Source organism: Canis lupus, chromosome 20 (genome assembly GCF_003254725.2).
Source record: "Canis lupus dingo isolate Sandy chromosome 20, ASM325472v2, whole genome shotgun sequence".
NCBI lineage: Eukaryota > Metazoa > Chordata > Mammalia > Carnivora > Canidae > Canis > Canis lupus.
Window position 1 is genome coordinate 56,522,323 of NC_064262.1, and position 22,548 is coordinate 56,544,870.

The following is a 22,548-nucleotide window of genomic DNA, read 5'->3' on the forward strand; positions in this document are numbered from 1 at the left end:
TCTGGGAGGGGTGAGGGGGGGGGGATCAGCTCAGCGGGACAGGAAGGAGTGGTCCATACCCACCCCTACTCCCAACAGCAGGGAGGTCAGTGGCTTTGAAGGGGGTGCTCAGGGAATGCGGACTCGAGGCTGGGAGACCCAGCTGGCCAAGTCCTTCCAGACCTCTCTAGACGGCAGGGCCTGGCAAGGGCTGCACGACAGACCCCTCTGCGTTTTCCAGTTGCTTTATTACAGGCGACAAAGATTGCCGGCCCAGTCGTGCAAAGGGAAAGACACCCGGCCCACCCACCACGACGCCTCCACCTTGTTAGGGGAAAAAGACAAAAGAAAAAGAAAGGAAAAAAGGATCCAGGGTGCAGACGCCAGCACCAGGGCCCTCAGTAGGTGAGCTGGTACACCGAGGCGTGGGCTTTGGACCCCGTGACAATCAGGCGGTTGTTGGGGGACACATCGCAGCACAGGATGGAAGTGGCCTCGGGCACCTGGGAAGGCGGGAGGCCAGGATGCGCTGAGGGGGCTCCCCGCCCCAACCCCCGCCCCAACCTCCCCATCAGTTCACGCCTGGGCCCCCCGCCCCGGGGCCTTTGCTTAAGGACCCTGCGCTCAGCACAGGAGCCGAGCATGGCCCTCGTGGCCCCTGCCATACCTGGAACACCAGGGTCCCCGCGGGCATGCCATAGATGCCGAGCAGGTCGTCGGTGCCAACGCTCACCCACCACTGGCCTGGAAGCGGGGGAGGGGACACCTGGCAGCTGAGGGCAGGGCCCCACCCCCCTCACGGCCTGGGGGGAGCATCGCTGGGTGGCTTCTGCTGATGAGGGGCGCTGGGGGTGGGGGGGCCAGGAGGACTCCCCCGCCCGCTCCTGGCCGCTCACCGAGCGGGGAGAACTTGAGACCCAGGATGATGCCGTCCTTACACCCCACCATGTGCTTCTGGCCGCCTCGGGTGGGCTGCAGCCACTGCTGGCCGTTGGCTGTGCCCACCAGCACCCAGTCCTCCTGGGGGCTGGGGGACAGGCTCATGATCTGGGGAGCGGGCGGCAGGGAAGAGGCCCGTCAGGTCCTGGACCGGGAGGTGGACAGGGGCACAGGGACCCTGCGTGGGGGCGGACCGCCTGCCAGCTTCCTGGCTTCCGAGGCCCGACAGGCAACTTTGTACCTCTCAGGCTCAGTCTGCCCATCTGCAAAGTGGTTTGGTGCTCTCTACCTAAGGGATTATTAGCTATGCACGCCCGAAACAGTATGGAAGTGTCCCATGTCATTGGGGGCCCCGGGCAGCTGGGGGGTGGGGTGGGGTGGGGTGGGGATGACATTTCTCACGACCCTAAGACTCCCAACACCAGAGACCTGGGGTCCCACTACCCCATTCCTGCAACATCCTCCACCTGCTTTAGTGCACGGCCCATCCCAGCTGCATACCTGAGACTCAAACTGGTATTCGAGGGGCTCTCTGGTGGTCCTCAGGTCCCAGCACCGCAGACAGGTGTCCAGACCCCCCGTCCAGATGTTCTGCTCTTTGACAGCAATGCTCTTGGCTCCAGGCGGGTGGCCCGGCAGGTCCCTGGCCAGAAGGGGTGTCAGGAGGGCATCAGGGCTCAGAATGAGCCGTGGGAATACCACGTGCTCCATCACACCCAGGTGACAGATGGGGAAACACTGGCCCATAAGAGCCACTACTGGGCTTGGAAAAAACCCCGCCAGAACCTGAAGTCTGGCCTTCAGCTCCCTGGGATGCAAACGTAAGCAGGCAGGGGCTTTCAGGATGAGCCCGCCCGCCCCGGGCCTCACCTGACAACGCTCTGGTCCCGCAGGTCCCAGATCCTGACCGTGCCGTCAGTGAAGCCGGCGAAGGCCAGGCTGTCCCTGGGGCTGGAGGCCAGGGCCTGGCAGGTGAGCCCCACGCAGGGCAGCTCCCGGCTCACGTGCAGGGAGGGCGCGGTCAGGTCCCACACGCTCACGCTGGCCAGGTTGTGGCCACCCGTCAGCAGGGTCGTGCTGTCTGAGGACAGCAGGCAGGTGCGCAGGTAGGCCCGGCGGGTCTGCGGAGGCCGAGGGCGGAGGCCGGTGAACTTCCTCCGCCACGGGAGCCCCTCCTGCTCCCACGAGCCAGCCCCTCCCTCACCTGAACACCCAGGTGGCTCTCAGGACACCTGTCCTCCAGCCCCTGGCCCACCAGGCTCCACACTTTGACGCCGCCCCGGCCGCAGGTGAAGGCGTGGCGCATGAAGCTGCTGACGGCCGTGGCCAGCACCGGCTCCCCGTGCCGGAGCGTCCGCATCTTCTGGGCTCGGTGGGGGAGGGCTGACTTCTTGGACTGCCAGGGCAAGGCGTCCGGTCTCCTCCACGTGTCCTCGAAGTCCTCAGGGTCCCAGAGTCTTGGGAGGGGAGGCCGTGGGGTCACCAGCTTACCTGTGAGCCTCTCTGCCCGGAGGGGGCACCCCCTGAGCCTGAAGAGCTTCATCTTTCAGATTTGGGGTTCCTTCTCAGGCCTTGTTTCCCCGACTACACTGGGCTTCCCCCAGGGGGCACCCATGCCCCTTCAAGTACTCTCCCTTCCATATAACCAAACATCACTCCCACTGGGAACGCGTTGCCTCATCCTAGCAAACTCCTACTGATCCGGCAAAATCCTAACCGTCATGCCCCTTCCCTCCAGGAAGCCTCCCTGTCCTTGTCGGGGCTCCCCCAGCCTCAGACCACAAGGTTGGGACTTCCACATGCAGCTCTAACACCCTCTTTCCACGGGAGTTCTTTCCCCAGATCCCTGGGACCCAGAGCCGGTTATGTGGGGAGGGACAGCCTGAGTGCAGCTGGAGCAGCACGTTTCTACCCAGACCCCTGAGCTCTGGGGACAAAGCACTGTCCACGGTGGTGGGGAAGGAGGAGACACCCGCACATTCAGTGGGATGGGGGTAGAGGAGAGGGGACAGCACGGAGACTCACATGGGCTTCAGGAATGGACAGGCTCTCCCAGCAGGCTCCTGTGGGGTCCAGGGTCCGCTGAGCCACGCCAGCTCCCCGCGCCCCTGTCCTCAGCCCTTGGGGAGCCTGCCACGTGGGATGGGGCCTCACCTGGGCCACGCGGGAGAACACGCCCTCAGCTCCGGTGCCCGGCTCTGCGCTCCCTTCCTGGGAGCCCTCGGGGGAGCTAGGGGGGGCTGGGGGAGGCCGTGGGGGGGCTGGCAGCTGGGCAGAGACGAGGAGGGGTGAGTGGCAGGCGTGGGGTCCCCGGGGCCGGCTGCCCCCGGCGCCCCCCACGCTGGGATTACCCAGAGGGTCTTCAGTACGCAGTTCCAGTCCTGGGGGGTGTGGCCCTGGGTCCTGACTCTCCTGCCACGGGCATTGGGGGCGATCAGTTCCGACCAAATGACCTGCTCTGGGTCAGTTGTGGACCCAGAAGGCCTTGCGGAGGCCGACGTCGCGTAGACGAGACGCGTGAACAGGCCCCAAGTCCTGTGCGGGCGGAGCTGCAGGCTCGGGGCACAGTCCCGGGTCCTCTAAGGGCGTCCAGGGCTCCAGACGGGAGCCGTGGACCCGGATCCCAGCAGCCGGGAGCCCCCCCTCCGGGGACTGCGGGGTCACTCACCGGGCCCAGCGCTGGTTCTGTCCCTGTGCCAATGGAGGGGAAGCCGGTAGGAGGTTCAGTGGTGCTGCCCCCCATGCAGCCCCAGGCCGCCCCAGGCCCCCACCCCCCGGGGACACTCACGCCGGTGCCGTGGCTGGTCCCCCTCCTCGTGGGTCCCTGCAAAGACCTGCCACAGCTGCTCGGTCAGAACATCCTGCCAGAAGCGGGGTTCGGAGTCCCAGGAGGGCCGCCTGGGCCAGTGCGGTGACCCTGTGGCCGTGGCATCTGACAAGCGCGACCGAGGGGTCCCGGAGGATGGAGCAGCGGGGGCCCCGGGGCGCGGGGAAGCCTTAGGGCTCGCCGGCCCCCAGGAGCCCCGCTTGGCCTGCACACCCGAGGGGCCCTGGCTCACCTGGCGGCACAAGCACACATTGGTGAGGGCTGGGAGGACGTGCCCCGTGCTCCCAGCCGGTCCCCTCCCTCCCGAGGGCCCAGGCACCCACCTCCCCCGGCTGGAAGCCCGGAGGCCCGCTCCAGATCTCCATGGTCCGCAGGAAGCTTTCTGCCTAGGGGAGGGGGGGTGACACACGACACAGCCCAGCTAGGCCTTCCTTGGGCGGGGACGGCCTGGGCACAGATCTCATCCTGCACGTGAAATGGGGACACGCTGCCTGCCTTGAGCATGTTTTGGGTGGATTCGTGAGAACACGGAGCCCTGCCCCCTACACAGAGCACGAAGCAACTTCCTGGCACCCAGGACTCAGCAGCTAACCCGAACCCTAACCTCTGGTCATCACAGAGGGGTACCGAGTCCGTCAGGTCTGGGTTCCTGTTCCAGCTGGTTTTCTTAGGTTGCTTGAAAACTAAAGCCTCAGGGACACCTGGGGGGCCCAGTGGTTGAGCGTCTGCCTTGGGCTCAGGGCGTGATCCTGGGGATCCCGGATCGAGTCCTGCATCGGGCTCCCTGCAGGGAGCCTGCTTCTCCCTCTGCGTGTGTCTCTGCCTCTCTCTGTCTCTCACGAATAAATAAAATCTTAAAAAAAAAAAAAAAAGAAAAAAAAAGGTAAAGCCTCCACACCACCCTGCTTACAATGGCTTCGAGGAGCCAATTCCATTTGCGCGTCTGTCCCTCTGACAGGCGAACTAGCCAGGTGTTGGAAGGATACGAAGAAACCAGTGATTACCTCTTAGGGAGGGGGGTGGGCAACGGGACAAGAGGGGGCCCTGTGAAGGGTCATGTAACGTCACTCTGTGCTTAAGCATCAGGCCACGGGACTACCAGGAATTCCAAATTTAAGTGAACAGGTTCCCTGGGCCTGAAAGGGGCTGCGGGATCCAGGTTCCCTCCTCCCACTACCAGCAGGCACCCATCTGCCTGTCCTTTTAGGATACAGGCTCCCTCCTCTGCCACAGCTACAAGCTGTGCCCGGAGCCCCTCCTGCCCTGCACGGCAGCTACCAGCCACAGAAAGTTAAGTCCCACTAAATTTGGAGGCGGGGGGGGGGGCGCCCAGTGGCTCAGCCTGTGAAGTGTCTGCCTTCAGCTCAGGTCATGACCCCCAGGGTCCTGGGATGGAGCCCCAAGTCGGGCTCCCTGCTCAGCGGGGACTCTGCTTCTCCCTCTCCCTCTGCTCATGCTCTTTCTCAAATAAATAAGAAAGAAAATCTTAAATAAGATAAAAACGCAGTTTCTCCAGCCCCACTCAAGTGCTCAACAGCCACGTCGGGCTGGTGGCTACGGATGTGGGTGGCCCAGGTACCCAGAGGAGGGGTCCCTGGCAGGTACCCGGCGAGGCTGGAGCCTCTTGGCCAGTGCTCCTAAGAATTCAGAACGGGGACACCCATCTCCTTGGCCTGATAAAGAGCTCCCTGGGAACGTGCGTGTGCAGCTATATTTAGCGATCCCCGAGCGTCCTGGCCCTGACGGATGCAGTAGCTGCTGGCTTCACGCGGCTGCCGAGCCCCTGAAACGTGGCTGGGGCCACTTGTTTACGGTCAACTTCAGTTTAAACAACCACACGTGCCCCGTGGCTACCGGAGAAGCCAGCGCAGGTCTGGTCTTGGTCTACGGCACCCCAAAAAAGCGACGTCCCTGGGCCTCGTCGATGCACGCCCCTCCGTGGCAGACTCCTAGTGGCTCCCCACACTTGCCTGGCCCCGGGCGAACTCCCCGATCCTGGGAAAACATGTGCTTCACCAGAGAGAATGACTAGGGCGACGCGGTCGGTCCTGTCTCACGGCAGCTCCCGGCATTCCCAGTTTGCAGACGAGAAAACAGAGGCCCCGGGAAGCAAAGCCAATTTCCCAAGTCGGGAGGAATGGGGGGGAGGGGGGCCGGGCGGCGTCAACCTGCTTCCAGGGGCAGCCTGGTCTGGCGCGGGCAGGCGGGCAGGCGGGCAGGCGGGCAGGACGGCGAGGGAGGGGCCGGGCAGGCAGCAGGAGCAGGGACCCCTCTCTGAGCCCCCGTCCCCGTCCCCGGCTGGGCTGGTCCCCGGCTGCCTCTGGCGGGCGGTGATGGTTCCCCAGCTGGGCCTCCCTCCCGCCGCACAGGCCCAGGGGAGCCTTCCCCAGCTCGCCCTGGCTCGTTAATGCGCAATTTACTGGCACTTGAATGCACTCAGCGTGAAAAGCGCTGCTCCCCCCTGCCGGCTAGGCCCTCCCCGGGGAGCAGGGGGGGCTGCGGGGACACAGGGGCCTCTCTGGGCTCCTGGCTTCAACAGCAGCTACTTGGGGTCCTGTCCCCTCACATCCTGACGCTCAGCAAGTGCTGTCGGGATCATCCACATCCTGATCCCTTACTGCCAAAGCCTCTCAGCGCCCAGCAGCTCACCCATCCTCCAGGGGCCATGAGCCCGAGTCAGGTGCCCCCCCTTGCCCACAGCCCTGTGGGGCTCCCATGATGCTCCTGAGCACCTGCCCTGTCCCCTCCTTGTCTTCCTCTCCTCACGCTGCTCCGGCCACAGGGCCTCCTCTGTTCTCCAACACACTGGGCGGCAGTGGCGCTGTCTTACCCCAGGACCTTTGCATGGGCCGCGCCCTCTATTACCACTCCTCCCATCCCAGACCTCTCTGGTAGTCTTCAAGTTTGCTCAGATGTCACCTCCTCAGCAAGACTTTCCCACCCCTGCCCCTTCCCTCGAGTCCCCCTAGGGCCGCTATAATCCGTCCTGCACCTTGTCCAGCCCTCACCATCTGACACTCCTGTTTACCAAGCTCCCGCCACCCCAAGGGCAGAAGTTTGTCTGTGTCCTTCTCTGCAATTTCCCTGGCGCCTACAATAGCACTTGGCAAGAAGGTGATGGATAAATATCTGTTGAATGAATAACCGTGTTCTGGTTGCTTCCTGCCCCCCCGGCCCCTGTCACTCTGGATCCGTCCCTCCCTGCTCCCCACACTGCCCACCCCAGGCCCTGCTAAGTTGCAGACACGGTCCTGGCCTCCTGCCAGTCACATCTGGCACAGGCGGAAAGTCCTGCCAGCACCCAGGAGACAGGGGCCAGGTGGCGGGAGGGCGGGCGGGAGTGGAGGACGTGCTTCAGCTTGGGCCGGCGCCCTGTGCGGGGAGCTGGGCCCACCCCCGCCCCCGCTCACGTGTGATCCAGGCCCTCGAGAACTCGCAGACACACGGAAGACCGTAATCCGGGTGTGCCTGGCACGGAACAGGCCCTTCAGAGCGGAAGCAGCTGACCTGCAACGTGCTGGGAAGGCCCCTGGCCTCATGGGAGCCACGCAGGGACCGGGGAAGCAGGCCAGGAGGGAAGAGCCTCGAGGATGAGGATGGACGGATGGACAGAAATGCACGGGGAAGGGGAAGGGGAAGGGGAAGGGGAAGGGGAAGGGGAAGGGGAAGGGGAAGGGGAAGGGGAAGGGGAAGGGGAAGGGGAAGGGGAAGGGGAAGGGGAAGGGGAAGGGGAAGGGGAAGGGGAAGGGGAAGGGGAAGGGGAAGGGGTGTGTGCGCGTGCATGTGCACGTGCGCATGGCAGGGAGAGATCCATCCACCGATCCCGATCCCCGCGCCCTCTCTGCCCACAGCCCGCCAGGGCTCCCACCTCTTTTGTGGAAAACCCCAGACATTCCCTGCAGTCCTGACAACTGTCACCGCGCTCCTCGCCCCCCCTCCCCCCACCTTTCAGGGAGGACCAGCCATACCTCCAGCTCCTGGTTACTCACCTGCCGGTGATGTTCCTGGAGATCCTGCCGCACCTTCTGGAGCTGCAAGGAACAGCAAGGATTGCACCCGGAGGTGGCTGTCGCAAGTGGACGAGAGCAAGGAGTCGAATGGCGAGCATGCTTCTCCCTAACTGTGCGTACTCCGCAAAGCTGCTCTACCTCTCTGGTCACTACACTCATCAAAAAGGAGGTGACCTACCACATGGAGTGGAAGCGAATCAAGGAGACCCTCAGATTTCATTCTCCACGTGAAGTACAAAGACCCCACAGCCACAAGGCCCTGCACACCTGCTCCCCGCCCCTCCCCTCCACCTTCTGCTCCAGCCACACTGGCCTCCTTGCCCATTCCTCCAACAGACCAAGGCCAGTCCTGCCCCAGGGCCTTTGCACAGGCTGTGCGCCTCTGCTCGGAATCCCCTTCCCCACTCTCTCTGGGATGGCAGGACCTCCTTATCTTCCACATCTCCCTGTGAACACCACTTCTTCCAAGAAGCCCTTCCTGACTAGCTTAGCTCAGTATCTGTATCACTCCATCCCATTATCTTCTGTCTCCTTTATAGTGGTTACGATTTGTGATCTGCTTTCTTATCTCTCTCCTCGCCCTGGGGGTGCCCTGTCCAAGGAGCTAGCCACTAGTCAAGTGTGGCTATTTAAATTTAATCAAGTTAAAAATTCAGTTCCTGGGGCACCTGGGGAGCTTAGTCAGTTAAGCATCTGCCTTTGGCTCAGGTCATGATCTCAGGGTCTGGCTTCTCCCTCTCACCTCTGCTTGTGCTCTCTTTCCCTTGCTCTTTCTCGAATAAATAAGTAAAATCTTAAAAAAAAAAAAAAAGTCAGTCTTTACAAGTTCTCAACAGCCACAAGCAGCCAGTGGGTGTCATATTGGGTACTGTTGGTATAGAACATTCCCATCGTTGAGGAAGGTTCTAGAAGACCAGCACCACACCAGCGCATATACTCCTCATGAGCAGGGGCTCCCGTTACCTATCCCTCAATGATGAGTGGCCAAAGAAGCCCTTCCTTTAAATATGGAATGTCTAACTTTGGCAGCGAGGTGTGCACACATGAGGAAAAACGCTCCTGGAGAAGCTGGCCTGCACGGGTGACCTTGCTCGCCCCAAGGAAGCAGAAGCAAGTGGAGGAGACCGTGTCCCCAAGCCCGGCTCCTGGGGGCTGCCCGGGGTGGCTCACCGTGTGGTACATGCTGTCCACCTGCGCTGCCAGGTGAGGGGATAACCTGTGGGGGGGGGGGGGAAGCAACCGAAGAAGAGCCCTCAAGACCCCTCCGCAGAACTAGAGCCAGAACCTGCCCCACCCAGGCCTGGCCCCTGCGCACCCCCCTCCAAGGAGCCACCCCAAGGCGGCATCAGAGATGCCGTTTCCCTGCAATGTTTTTAAACCTATAATCGGTGCAAAAAAATTCATGCTAAACAACACAAGGACAACCAGAAAATTCAAATGAAGGCCCGGATTGGTAATGGTGCTTCTTTCCTTTTGCTTCAGGCTCCAATAAGGCTCTTTGTTACCAAGTTCTGTCATTTGGACCAAGGGCTGCTGGGCCACCCAGAGACCAGGTGGGAGTCTCTCCCCCTCCACGTGGGCCCCTGAGAGCCACTCTCACCTGGGGAACTGCTCTCGGAGCTGACCCAGGACACTGTGGTAGTTCAGTTCAGGAGCCTGGGAAGGTCAGAGGAGGCTGTATAGATGAACCCCCGCCTCCCGCTCTCCCACCCTCAGGCCACATTTCCAATCAGCCCCCCAGAGGGTGGGCTGGGACCCGCCTAAAACCTGCAGGGAGGGGCACCTGGGGGGCTCAGTCAGGAGAGCATCGTGATCTCGGGATCCAGCCCCACGTGGGCTCCCTGCTCAGCGGGGAGTCAGCTTCTCTCTCTGCCCCTCCTCCCACTTGTGCTCTCTGCTCTCTTTCAAATAAATAAAATCGTAAAAAGCAAAAACCCAAACCTGAAGGGAATTTGCTTTCTCTGGTTACTTAAGTCCCCATGGAGTTTCTCCCGTTTTGCCTCTTGGCCTAAAGTCTCAAATACAGACTCTCTGGAGAGCCCTCGAGAGAGAAAGGTCGCCCACCCCGGCCTCAACTACTGTAAAGGGTCCTCTCTGGAGGAGGAGGGGCTTCTGTTCCTAAAGTATTAACCAGAGACGACGTAGGCATGTGTTTGATCACCTGCGTGATGAGAAGCAGGTTCAATTTAAAAAGAAAGTGGCCTGGCACCTGTCAGCAGGTATGATGGGCCAGCGGCCCCAGCCAAAGGCCTGGCCACCCGCCCGTGTCCCTCCCTCAGGAGCAGGAGAGTGAGGTCTGAGCTGAGCCCCCTTCCCTCGCAGTTAATATTCTCCTCACCAAAGTTCCTGGGGGCCTCCTCATCCTTGGAGGGTGCTGCTGGCGGCTGAGACGGTCCCAAGACGTCATCTTCGGGCAGTAGCCAAAGGACTTTAGCCTGGAACTCCCAAGGAGAGATGGCAGGTCCCTGAGGGCAGAAGGCCGGGCAGCCAGGGGCAGAACCGACCCCACCCCACCCCTGGCCTCCCCTGCAGGCCCCAGGCCTGGATCCCAAGCCCCCTCCCTGATTTCCGGCCCCCCACTGCATGCCCTATACCCTTTGTTCATTTGTCAAACTCTGCTGCCTCCACCAGCCCCAACTCATAGGAGCGTCATTCCAGGAGGTGGACGTTGACGGTGCCAAACACTTACACTCCCTGCCAGGAGCTGTCACCGCTGGGGACCCCGGGGAAGGACGCTAAAACTCAGCCTCAGTGTTGAGACAACTTCCCAGAGCCTGGGTAAACATCATTGGGAAAGGGTTTTGAGGGATGAGTAAGAGTCGGCCAGGTGAACTAGGAGGGATTTCTCAGACAGGAGGAAAGAGACCTCTCTCCACCCCAGGCACTCCTCCGGCCCTAAGCCCCTTCTTTGCTTGGCTTCTGGCCCTCAGCGGCGTCCGGGCCTCCTCCCCGGGCCCGAGGGCGCGGAGGTCCTCCCGGAGGCCCGCCCGCCTACTCCCCCCTCCCCCGCCAGGATAGAGGCCCAGTACCCCGGGACGAAACTGCGGGGGGTCAACCAAGTTCAGGCCCGGAGAGAACGCCCCTCCGCGTCTCCCCTCCTCCCGGGGCCCTTTGACCCGGCCCGCCCCGCCCCGGCCCCGCCCCCGCCCGCCCCGGCCCCGCCCCGGCCCCGCCCCGCCCGCCGCCACCTGCACCACGAGGACGATCAATGAAGGAGCAGCCGCTGCACGTGGGCTCGGACTCCGCGGGCGGCCGCTGCAGGCTCTGGCCAATCGCGAGGCCGCCTGCCCACGTGGGCCGCGGCCGCTCGCGCTGATTGGTCGGCTCCCCCCAGCCGCCGGCCCGGCTGTCAATCAGCGCTCCCGGCGCCTCGGCTTAACCCTTGCGCTACAGCTGTGGGGAAGGGCGGCGTGCAGAGCCGCGGGCGGTTTGGGGTCCCGGCGGGGGCGAGGATATTTAAGGAGGGCGTGGGGCTTGGGGTCACAGGGCGCAACCCCGGAAGGGGCTGGGCGGTGTGAGGTTGCATTGTTTGGTGAAAAGCCTGATCAGTTTTGGCGACGCCCCGGAGTGGTTTAGGGTGAGAGGTGGTGCTGGGAGAGGGGACCCGAATCCTTCCCCTTCATCCCAATTCCCGGATAGGGGCTGATAACATTTTCCTCGATATGAATGACGGGCAGTGCAAGCGAAGCTTCAAGCCCCCTTAATGGGGAAAACAGCTCCCCTTCATCCAGCACCCAGTCCTGGGCTCTGAATTTTTGTCGTGAATTTTTCCCAACTGTTCCCCAAGCCCAGGATCTGAGAACCAAAAGCAGGGGCTGCAGAGGCCTTGAAACTGGTACTTTTCCAGCTTCAAGGCCAGGGTAGGAAGGGGTGGTGGTGGGCATTCCAGGCCTGGGATGATAGAAAGATAAGGGATGAGGGCAGTAGGGGGGTGTCCAGGGATTCTAGAGTTCTCTGGCCCGGTTTGCAATGCTTACTGGAGGTGTGCTGTGGTCCTGCCCACCCCAGGACCTTTGCACTAACCATTTCCTCCTCCACGGGGACTAGTCTCCCCCTGACAGTCATGACCGTGCTCCCTCCTTGAGCAGTCTACCCCGAGGTCACCACCTCCCCAGGTCTCCCCTCACATCTCTTTTAAAAATGAACTTCCAACACCACCCCCACCCTCCCTTTATTTCATTTTTCTCCAAACGTGGTTTGAGTTGGCACTAATCTCGTGGTAATCTCAGTGGCTGTAAGTCCTGCTGTGTTCAAAATTCAGGTAACTGCTGATGGGATTCTCAGACATTCTCGCACGGGCCACGGGGCGCCCGCCTGCCCCTGCCCGGGTGGGTATGCTGGCTTGGGATCCAGGGGAGTGTGAGAACACTCCGCTGGCCCCTCTTCTGTGCTTTGTCTGGGGTAGGGGCACCCTGGGGTTCAGATCTCGGGATGCACAGTCCCCCCTGGAGGTTGTAATGTAAACACACAACTTGGGTTTTGTGGCTGGCGTATGGAGGGGAAGTGAGGGCTGCCATGTGTGAGCCGCAAAAAAGGTTTTCGCCCATGATCCCTCCACTGGCCCTTAATTGAAGTGTATTTTATTTATGGGCCAGCCTGCTAATTGCCTCCTTCTGTGCACTTGGCTCTCCTCCTCTCGCGGTTGCTGGGCACACCAGTTTATCCGAGGCTGTCTGTCTCACACGGGATCCACTGGGTACCTGTGGCTATTTAAATTAAAACAAATTAAAATTAAATAGAATTAAAAACTCAGTTCCTTAGGCTCACTGTCCCCATGTCAATCGCTCAGTAGCCACACAAGGCTGGGGATGACCATCCACCCCAGGGCAGTGAGAATCTTGAACATTCCCAGCCTGGCTGAAAGTTCCAGGGGACGGCACAGATCTGAGGCCTGTGAAGAGGAAATATCCCTAGGTCCACATCGAGGTCAGAGAGGTCAGAAGCGTCACCCCCCTGGAGGTTGTTTTACTTTCTTCTGCTGAAGCCCCACCTGCAGGTGGGGTGGCAGCTGGGTCGGCTGGCCTGCGCTCACCCCTTCCTGCCTCCCACTGGCCCCCACGTAACCCGGGCTGGCCCCCAGGGATGCAGCCTGCCTCGAGCCCTCTGGAAGAGCCGAGAGCACAGTAGAGAGGAGGGCAGGCAGCAAAGATGTGCTTCTTGGCTTTTGAGTTGTTGCGGTCGGTAGACTTGGAAGCCCAAGGTCTGGAAGAAAGATTGACAGAGAAGGGGTTTGCATTTCCAAAGCTCTGCAATTCCTGGCTTGCCCTGGCTGACCCAGGCTCCCAGAGGCTCAGGGTTACTGGGGTTGGGCGTAGGCCCAGACGGAAGGCTCGAGGGAAAGCCCAGGCTGCAGAGGGGGGCTATGGAGTGACCACAGGGAGGTGGTGGCAGGTTCCGGTCCCCCCCAGGACATCCCAGTGGCCCCTGTGGGCAAGTGACTATAGCCAAGTAACCCAAGGTAAAGGAGCAGCTGCAGAGCCCCCGCAGGTAGAAGGAAGGACCCTGGTGTCCGGTCAACAGATGAATAATCAAGAGGCGGAAGGACAGACATCCTCCAAAGACGGTGGCCGGTGGCCGGGCTGGGTGAGACTCAGGGGCAGGATGCCTCTGGGCTGCCACACTCTCCGATGCCACAGGAATGCCCTTGAACTTGGACCTAGCCCCAGGAAAAGTGAATTGATTGAATTACCCAGAATTGATTGAAGTTTGCCTTCTGCCATCTGGTGGATGCAGGCTCGAATTCACTTCCGGGGCTGCTGCAGCCAATGACCGCGAACCTGGTGGCTTCGAACAACAGCCGTCTACTCTGTTCTGTTCTGGCGTCTGAAATCCAGGTGTCAGCGGGGCTGTGCACCCTCGGGAGGCTCTCAGGGAGGATCCCCCCGTCCTTCCTGTTTCCGCGGTGGCCACTGATCCTTGGTGTCCCTAGGCCAGTAGACACATCCCTCCAATCTTTGTGTCTGTCCTCACATGGGGTTCTCCCTCCTCGTGACTGTGTCCAAATTCTCCTCTTCTTTTTATTCATTTAAGATTTCATTTTTTTATTTATTCATGAAACACACAGAGAGAGGCAGAGGGAGAAGCAGGCCCCCTGCGGGGAACCCGATGCAGGACTCGATCCCAGGACCCCGGGATCATGTCCTGAGCCGAAGGCAGATGCTCAACCGCTAAGCCACCCAGACACCCCCAAATTTCTCTCTTCTTCTTTTTTTTTTTTTTAATTTCTCTCTTAAAGGACACCAGTCGTGGGATCTAGGGCCGCCCTGCTCCAATGATATCATCTTAACTAATCACACCTGAAATCATTCCCAGCTATTGGGAGGTTAGGACTCAAAGGGATTGTTTTGAAGGGCATCATTCTACTCCCCACGGGCTCAAAGGGGGCGTTAAGTAGCTATAACCCACCATGAATCCAGAAAGGTTAACTGACCCCTCCGGGGCCATGGAACTAGGAAGGGGTGAGGCCCGGACTTGAACCCTGGCTCAAGGGGGAAGTATCCTCGTAACTCTGACACCATAAGGCCTACATCTCAATTAGGCTCCTGCCATTGAACTGCCCACGTAGCGGCTTTAGGCTGAACCACCCATGGCCCCGAGCTTGGGGCAAGGTGCATCCATTCCAGGAGTGGATTTCGGGATCTCCGGGACCTGGTTCTCACTTCTAAAGAAATCCAGGTGCATGAGCTAGCTACTGCTTCATAACAAATTGTCCCCGGAGTTAGTGACTTCAACGAGAAGCGTTTGTCATCTCATGCAGGTTCTGGTGCTCAGGAATCTGGGGGCGGCTTTGCCGGAGCACGTCTGGGGGGCTGATGAGCAGCTTCTCTCCCCCCCTTCCCAGCAAACATGCTCTGCCATCCAGAAGTTCATTAAAAAATCTCAACGAGGGGATCCCTGGGTGGCGCAGCGGTTTAGCGCCTGCCTTTGGCCCAGGGCGCGATCCTGGAGACCTGGGATCGAGTCCCACATTGGGCTCCCGGTGCATGGAGCCTGCTTCTCCCTCTGCCTATGTCTCTGCCTCTCTCTCTCTCTCTGACTATCATAAATAAATAAAAATTAAAAAAAAAATCTCAGCGAGGTCCTGTCACTGTCTCCCTTGTCCCTGGGCCGACTCACCACCCGGTGCTTTGTTGTTCTAAGTTCCTCTGTCGTGTGTGCACGTAGCCAGAAGGACAGCTGGGTGGGTGACACCTGCATCCACCCATGGGCCTCTTTCGTGTTTATTTTCCCCAGATGTCTGTGTCCTATTTGTAGGGTCCCAAGTGGCTTCGCCCTCCCTGGGACCCGGCACAGTTCTGACACGCTTCCCTCTCCGTGCGGTGGGACACGCTGTGGTCCCAGGTCATCATCTGCCCACCCCCCAGCCGTAGACCTTGTCACATGCATCCCAAAGTATACATTCATCCCAATTTACACTTCACCCCAAAAGGAGCCTTCCTGTGGGACTTGGGGAAGACCCGGGACGTGGAGGAGGGCCTGGTACCAGTGCTTCTGTTACGGAGAGACTCGCCCATCCAGCTGGCTGGTCTGCATTTAGGACCAAGAGTGACCACGGTGGGTTCACGGGGGCACTGGGCGGCTGCAGGCTTCCAGCAGGTTCCCAGGTGGCCCACGAATCCCGTGAGACCCCCAGGCAGGGAGAGGCTGCAGACCCCTCCTGAGGGTCGGGCAACTGCCTCCCGGGTGGGAGGAGGGGAGGGTGGATCTCCAGGAGACCCACCCGGGCCTGGCGGGGGTTGAACTTGTGGTCTCTGGCGCCCCGTGCTGGCCAAACGTCTTGTGACAGCGCGGTCGCAGGCCTCCCCACCGGGTCCCCACCGGGTCCCCACCGGGTCCCCACCGGGTTCAAGCTCCGCTGTTGCAGGGTCTTCAGTAAACTTGTACGGTTGCACGACCGTCACCGCGGCCACCTCGGAAGCGTCCTCCCTCCCATCCCTAGCTTTCTCGCTGGGAGGAAGTATCGCCTTTTCTGGAAACATTATATAAATGTGCTTATAAATATGTGTCTGTTTGTGTCTGGCTTCGTTCACCGAACGTGATTTTTTAAGATGCATCCATGTGGGGTTTCTTGCATTTGCTGCCGACGAGTGTTTCCTTGTGTGTCCGGGCCTGGTTTGTTTCTCCAGGGCCCGCGGTGGGTGTTTGGTTGTTTCCAGCTTGGGTGGCCACGTGCGGCCGCTGTGAGCACCCACGAACAGGTGTGTGTGTGTGTGTGTGTGTGTGTGTGTGCGCGCGCGCGCGCGCGTGCGCGCGGCAATTTGCGCTCATCTCTCTCACGTGGAAGCCTCTGCGTTGAACCGGGAGGAGGTACGGTGCGATCACGGGTCTAATTTTCCCGGAGCTTCCAGGCCTTTCCCCGGAGCGGCGGGGGCACCGGCTCGCTCTCCCACCAGCTCTGTGTGGGGCCCCGGCTGCTCCCTCATACTCGCGGTGGGAAAGCTTCTAAATGGGGGGATTCCCGGTGGCAGGAACTTCTCCCTTCTCCGAAGGGTCCTCGGAGCCTGCATGGCAGCCCCAGAGTCACATGGAGTCACATGGGTCTGGGATGGCCAAGCGCTGAGGTGCTGGGTGGGGACCTGTCCCTCCAGTCTGTCTCTCTGTTTATCCATCTTTCTTTCTTTCTTTTTTTTTTTTTTTTAAAGATTTTATTTATTTATTCATGAGAGACACACACAGAGGCAGAGACACAGGCAGAGGGAGAAGCAGGCTCCCTATGGGGAGCCTGATGTGGGACTCGATCCCAGGACCCCGGGGTCACGCCCTGAGCCAAAGGCAGGTGCTCAACCGCTGAGCCCCCCAGGTGCTCCCCAGGCAACGGTTCTCAAACTGGTAGGGACCCGAATCCCTGGATGGGGGGTTGTTGAATCACAGATCACTGCGGCCCGACACAGCAGGTCTGCGGAGGGGCCCAAGCAGCTCCCGGGTGGCGCAGATGCAGCCGGTGCGGAGACCCTGGAGAAGCTTCTCTCCACGGCTTGGCAGTGGGGGCGCAGGGCTCAGATCCATCACTCCAAACCCCGTCTCCCCGTCCGCTTCCCTTTGTGACCGTCCTGCTGGGCTCATGGACCCCGGGCACTGCCGTTACCACGACCTGTAAATACCGCTGTCGTTTGAGCCCTGCGGTCCACGTGGCCATCGAAATGTGCTCGCGGAACCCAGTACCTGGGTGTCTAATTTTCTTTGAATTAAATTAATTAAAATGTGAATTTATAAAATGAGCTTTGGTTAGGGCGACTAAAGCATCCCGGTGTGCCTGGCAGGACGTGCGGGGCTAAAACCCGGCCGGTGCCGGGCTCACGGGGACGAGGTGGTCACCACAAACGTATAGGAAAATGTTTCTTTTTGGGACAATTTGGGTATGCAAATCTAATTGTCTGACGGTTGATTTCACGAAATCTAAATGCAGATCAAAGATTTGCAATGACAATTAAGTGTCTGAGTTGAGTGTGTAATGCACTTGGGATTTCGAAGACTTTGTACCAAAAAGAAAAAGGGTAAAATGCTCATGAATATTTTTCATACTGATTGCATTTGAAAGGATACTATTTCAGACAAATTGGGTTAAATATACTGTTAAAGTTAATTTTACTTTTTCTTCTTTTTTAAAAGACGTGTCTAGGAAAAAAAATTTTTTTAAATATTTTATTTATTCATTTTAGGGATCAAGGGAGAGAGAGAGAGGGAGAGCCTGAGCAGGGGGAGGAACAGCGGGGGGGAGCAGAGGGAGGAGCAGAGGGAGGAGCAGCGGGAGGAGCAGAGGGAGAGGCACAAGCAGACCGGTGCTGAGCACAGAGCCCACGCGGAGCTCGATCCCAGAACCCTGAGATCACGACCTGAGCTGAAATCAAGAGCCGGACACTGAACTGACTGCACCACCCAGGCACCCCTAGAAAATTTTAAGTTGCATATGTAGCTCACAACGTCTTTTCCTTGGATGGTGGTGTTTGCAGCCTCCTCCTCCTCTGTTTTGCTCATGATTTTGTTTAGTAAGAAACTTACTGAGCTATATTCCCATAGCGACCAACCTATTTAGTGTAGAATTCAGTATTTTTTTTAGTATATTCACACGGTTGTGCAACCATTGCATTATCTAATTCCAGAACATTCCATTACCCTAGAAAGCAACCCCATCCCCATCAGCAGTCACCCCCATCCCAGCCCCCAGCCCCCACGGGCCCCCTTCCTGTCTGTGGACAAGCCCGTCCTGGACGTGTCACACACGTGGACTCACACCTGTGGGGCCTCCTGTGTCGTGGGCTCGGAGTCCATCCCTGGGGCGGCATGTGTGGGCCCCTCGCTCCTGTTGCCAGCCTAGTGATGCTCCCATGGGTGGTGGACATGCTGTGTGTGTCTGTTCACCACTTGGCGGACACTCGGGGTGTTCATTTTAGCATTTAGTTGCCTTTTTCTTTCTTTTTCCCTCTCCTTACAATATATCCTTTAATTTATTTTATTTTATTTATTTTTATTTTTTTTAAGATTTTATTTATGTATACCAGAGAGAGAAAGAGAGGCAGAGACACAGGCAGCGGGAGAAGCAAGCTCCATGCTGGGAGCCTGATGTGGGACTCGATCCTGGGACTTCAGGATCACACCCTGGGCCAAAGGCAGGTGCCAAACCGCTGAGCCACCCAAGGATCCCCTATCCTTTTTTTTTTTTAGACTTTATTTTATTTTTTATTCATGAGAGACAGAGAGAGGCAGAGACACAGGCAGAGGGAGAGGCAGGCTCCCTGCGGGGACCCCGATGTGGGACCTGATCCCGGGACCCCAGGTCATGCCCTGAGCCAGAGGCAGACGCTCCACCGCTGAGCCACCCAGGTGCCCTCTCCTTACAATATATTCTTTTTTTTTTTAATTTTTATTTATTTATGATAGTCACACAGAGAGAGAGAGAAGCAGAGACACAGGCAGAGGGAGAAGCAGGCTCCATGCACCGGGAGCCCGACGTGGGATTCGATCCTGGGTCTCCAGGATCACGTCCCGGGCCAAAGGCAGGCGCTAAACCGCTGCGCCACCCAGGGATCCCGTATTCTTAATAAGCAGCTGGACAATCCTTTAAACATTGAGTGGAATCCTGTCCTCCCCTGCCCAATCTCCTCCCAAGGCTCTCACTCCCATTCAGAGCTGAATGGCCCTGCAGGGTCTTTACCACCCTTCTGATTAATCCCGATGACAGGCCCTTCACTCCAGCCACACAGATCTTCCTGCTCTTCCTCACCGGCTACCACAGGACCTTTGCACGGGCTGTCTGCCCATCTGGAACACTCTTCTCCTTGACAGCTCTGACTCACTTCCTCTAATACTTCCGATCGTAGCTCAGTGTCACCTCCTCGGGGTGGCCTCTCCCGACCTCCACCTACATTTTTTTATTTATTTTTTTTTTAATTTTTATTTATTTATAATAGTTACAGAGAGAGAGAGAGGCAGAGACACAGGCAGAGGGAGAAGCAGGCTCCATGCACCAGAAGCCCGATGTGGGATTCGATCCTGGATCTCCAGGATCACGCCCTGGGCCAAAGGCAGGCGCCAAACCACTGCGCCACCCAGGGATCCCCAACCTCCACCTACATTAAACCACACACTACGTCTGCCCAGGGCGCCTTCTATTCTCCTTATCTTGTTTTCTTTTATTTTCACACCCATTTCACCAGTGGACCACAGTATATTAATTTGGAAACTAGGAGGCAAGAATCATTGGAAGCCGTTATGGTGGATGCTTCTTGCCTGAAGCAGCTTTTGCTCTTGCTTTGTACCCCGATCGCTTCCCCGCGTTTGCCAGTGGGCCCTTGGTATTCAGCTGTAAGTGACAGCCTTCCCTTTTCCCCCGCGAGTCTATTTACTCTTGGTGTGGATGCACAGTCCCATTTTTTTTAATGGCTTATAATGCATCATTCTCCTTAATTATTTTGATGGTCCCATTGTCTAAGACTTGGCCCCCTTTCAAGCTGGCTTCTGTGCTTTTGTGACATGCCCCATCATTCTTTTGAGTGCCTCCTGGCTTTCAGGCAGAACTGGATGGTCCAGGCTCTTGTTCCTCTCCTGTCCCCAGCCCTGGGATCATCTTTGTAAATAGGCAGATTTCTGAGCTTCAGCCCAGCAGGTGTGGGAGCGGAAATTAAGGATTCTTGGGACAGTGAGCATCTTTTTAAATAGCTTCCTGGTGGGGTGGGGTGGCCTGAGAGCTAGGAGGGAGGTGGGGGTGTGAATACACAAGGGTATTAGAGGAGGTCCTGGGGATGTCACAAGTGTTCTGTATCTTGGCCGTGGCTACATGAAGCCACCCCAAGTGAAAGGGACCCTCTGCCTGAGATGGATGGACTGTATCAATGTCATACCCTGCTTGTGACCTTCAACTCTACTTTTGCAAAATGTTATCAGTAGAGAAAAAGTGAACACATGTGGACGGGATCTCTCTGTACCAGTTCAGGTGAATGGGCATTCTCTCAAAAATTTCAGTTAAAAAAGAGACATACTTGGGTAGCCTGGGTGGCTCAGTGGTTTAGCGCCGCCTTCAGCCCAGGGTGTGATCCTGGAGACCTGGGATCGAGTCCCACATCAGGCTCCCTGCGTGGAGCCTGCTTCTCCCTCAGCCTGTGTCCCTGCCTCTGTGTGTGTGTGTGTGTGTGTGTCTCTCATTAATAAATAAATAAAATATTTTTAAAAATAAAAAATAAAAAAGAGACATACGAACAGGAACATAGGAAAACAGCATCACAGCAGATGTGCCAATACATGAGGCCGAATGGAAGAATCTGGGGGCTGCAGCTTTCAAGCATTGACCTTGTAGAGCTACATGAATGATTTTCCCTGTTAGCGCCGAATCAAATCATTTTTACAGAAATGATTTGAGGATAAAATTCAGGATGAAAAGCAAAAAGGAATGCTTCCGGGTGACTCAGGGAAATGGCTTCACTTGGGACCCTCTGTTTTCTTTTCTTTTCTTTTTTTAAAGTTTACTTATTTGACAAAGAGAAAGAGAGAGAGAGCATGAGGGGGGGGGCGGGCAGGGAGATCAGGGGGAGAGGGAGAAACAGGCCCCCCACTGAGCAGAGAGCCCGACGCAGGGCTCGATCCCAGGGCTCAGGGCTCATGACCTGAGCCGAAGGCAGACGCTGAACCCACTGAGCCACCCAGGCGCCCCTGGGACCCTGTGTTTTCAACTGCAAATAAGCCACTCTCAAATTCCTGGAAGGAATAATGTTACCAGTTATATTCTTGAAAAACGGCAATAAAACCAGAGATACAGGGGAAAGAATAAAGGGAAATGGTTGCAAACAGTTAGAATTGGTCATTTGTTATTCTTTGATCATTTGCTGGCTATCTGCATATTTATTTTTATTATTTTTTTTTTGGCTATCTGCATATTTGATAGTACAAACTAGAAAACTGTTTTTGGGTAACTTTTTATTTTGATATCATTTGAAACTTCTGCATGAATAGTATGAAGAATTCATGTATGTGCGTGTATGTCTGCATGTGTGTCTGTGTGTGCACACGTGTTCGTGTCTCTGTGTGCACGTGTCCGTGCATATTTGTACATGTGTGTATATACACATATACAAATTATGGGTGTTCCTCCTTTTAACCCTGAGTGTAAATTACATTCTGCACCCCTTTATCTTGAGATACTGCAGTGAACTAGGTTTTGATAGTAAGGGGCGCCCTCTTGCGGTCACACTTTTTCTCCACTGAAAGAATTCCTTCTACATTCTAGAAACAATGACTATCCGTATATGTTTCGCAAATATTTTCTCCTTGTTGTCGCTTCTTCCTTGTTTGCTTCAAAGTGGCTTTCAAAGAGCAAATACTTAAAATTTTAATGACCCACTTGATCTTTTCGTTGTGTGTGTTTGTCACATTTTGCATACTATCTAAGAAATATTTGCCTGGCCTGAGGTCACCAAGATTTTTTTTTTTTAAGATTTTGTTTATTTATTCATGAAAGACACAGAGAGAGGCAGAGACATAGGCGGTGAGAGAAGCAGGCTCCGTGCAGGGAGCCTCATGTGGGACTTGATCCCAGGTCTCCAAGATCACACCCTGTGCCAAAGGCAGGCACCAAACCGCTGAGCCACCCAGATATCCATCACCAGGATTTTTTTATCCTGTGTTTTCTTCGAGATGTTTATGGAGTTTCGGCTTCTACACTCAGGTCTACGATTGGCTCAGAACTGATTTGCGTACGCTATACTATGATGAACTCACTGTTTCTGCATACACAGGCATGTTCTTAAAAGGAAGGCCTGTAAGAATTTTCAATTCGCCTGGGCCTGTTGATTTAATGCAGTTGTAACCAGCTGTCCCAGCACATCCCAGTCACCATGCATAGCACATCGGAACATCTGCAGCTGCCTGAGATGGGAGCTCCCAGTCAGGAGCTGCCCAGAGTCCCCAGGCCTGTCCCAGCCCCTCCTCAGGCACCCTGGACCAGCCCCCCACCCCCACCAGAAGCATCCAGCTGGAACCTGGAAGAGGCTGGGGCTGCTCCAGAGGAGGGGGGGGGGGAAGTGTGGGGAGCCGGGTAGGGGCTTGCCTGGGAGTGATGGGACTCAAACAGCTGTGCAGGGCCTGGGAGGGGGGGGAGCGCAGCAGAGGGGACAGGCTTGCAGTCACTCTGCTGTCCACACTGGGATGTATTACATTTATTATATATGCCATTTATTAATATAGTTAATACTTTTGTCCCTCCCAGCTGCAATCTAAGAAGGATGAGGGCAAGGCTTTTTGCGTTCATTTACTGCCATGAGCCCCGGTGCAGAGGACAGAGTCTGGGATACAAGAGATGCCTAA

General features: G+C 57.4%; 1 protein-coding gene across 1 annotated transcript; it reads right to left on the minus strand.

Annotated features, from left to right (window-relative positions):
- Positions 1 to 208: 208 nt before the first annotated feature.
- On the minus strand, positions 209 to 10,893 carry TLE6 (TLE family member 6, subcortical maternal complex member). The gene is given in 18 exon segments (XM_049097952.1): positions 209 to 482; positions 647 to 723; positions 876 to 1,026; positions 1,420 to 1,561; positions 1,789 to 2,039; positions 2,123 to 2,375; positions 2,944 to 2,981; positions 3,073 to 3,186; positions 3,270 to 3,428; positions 3,431 to 3,609; positions 3,707 to 3,977; positions 4,069 to 4,131; positions 7,735 to 7,776; positions 8,926 to 8,971; positions 9,356 to 9,411; positions 10,094 to 10,190; positions 10,445 to 10,529; positions 10,785 to 10,893. Coding segments are annotated over 16 exon segments (2,016 nt in total). The 5' UTR covers positions 10,163 to 10,190; positions 10,445 to 10,529; positions 10,785 to 10,893; the 3' UTR covers positions 209 to 377.
- Positions 10,894 to 22,548: the final 11,655 nt, after the last annotated feature.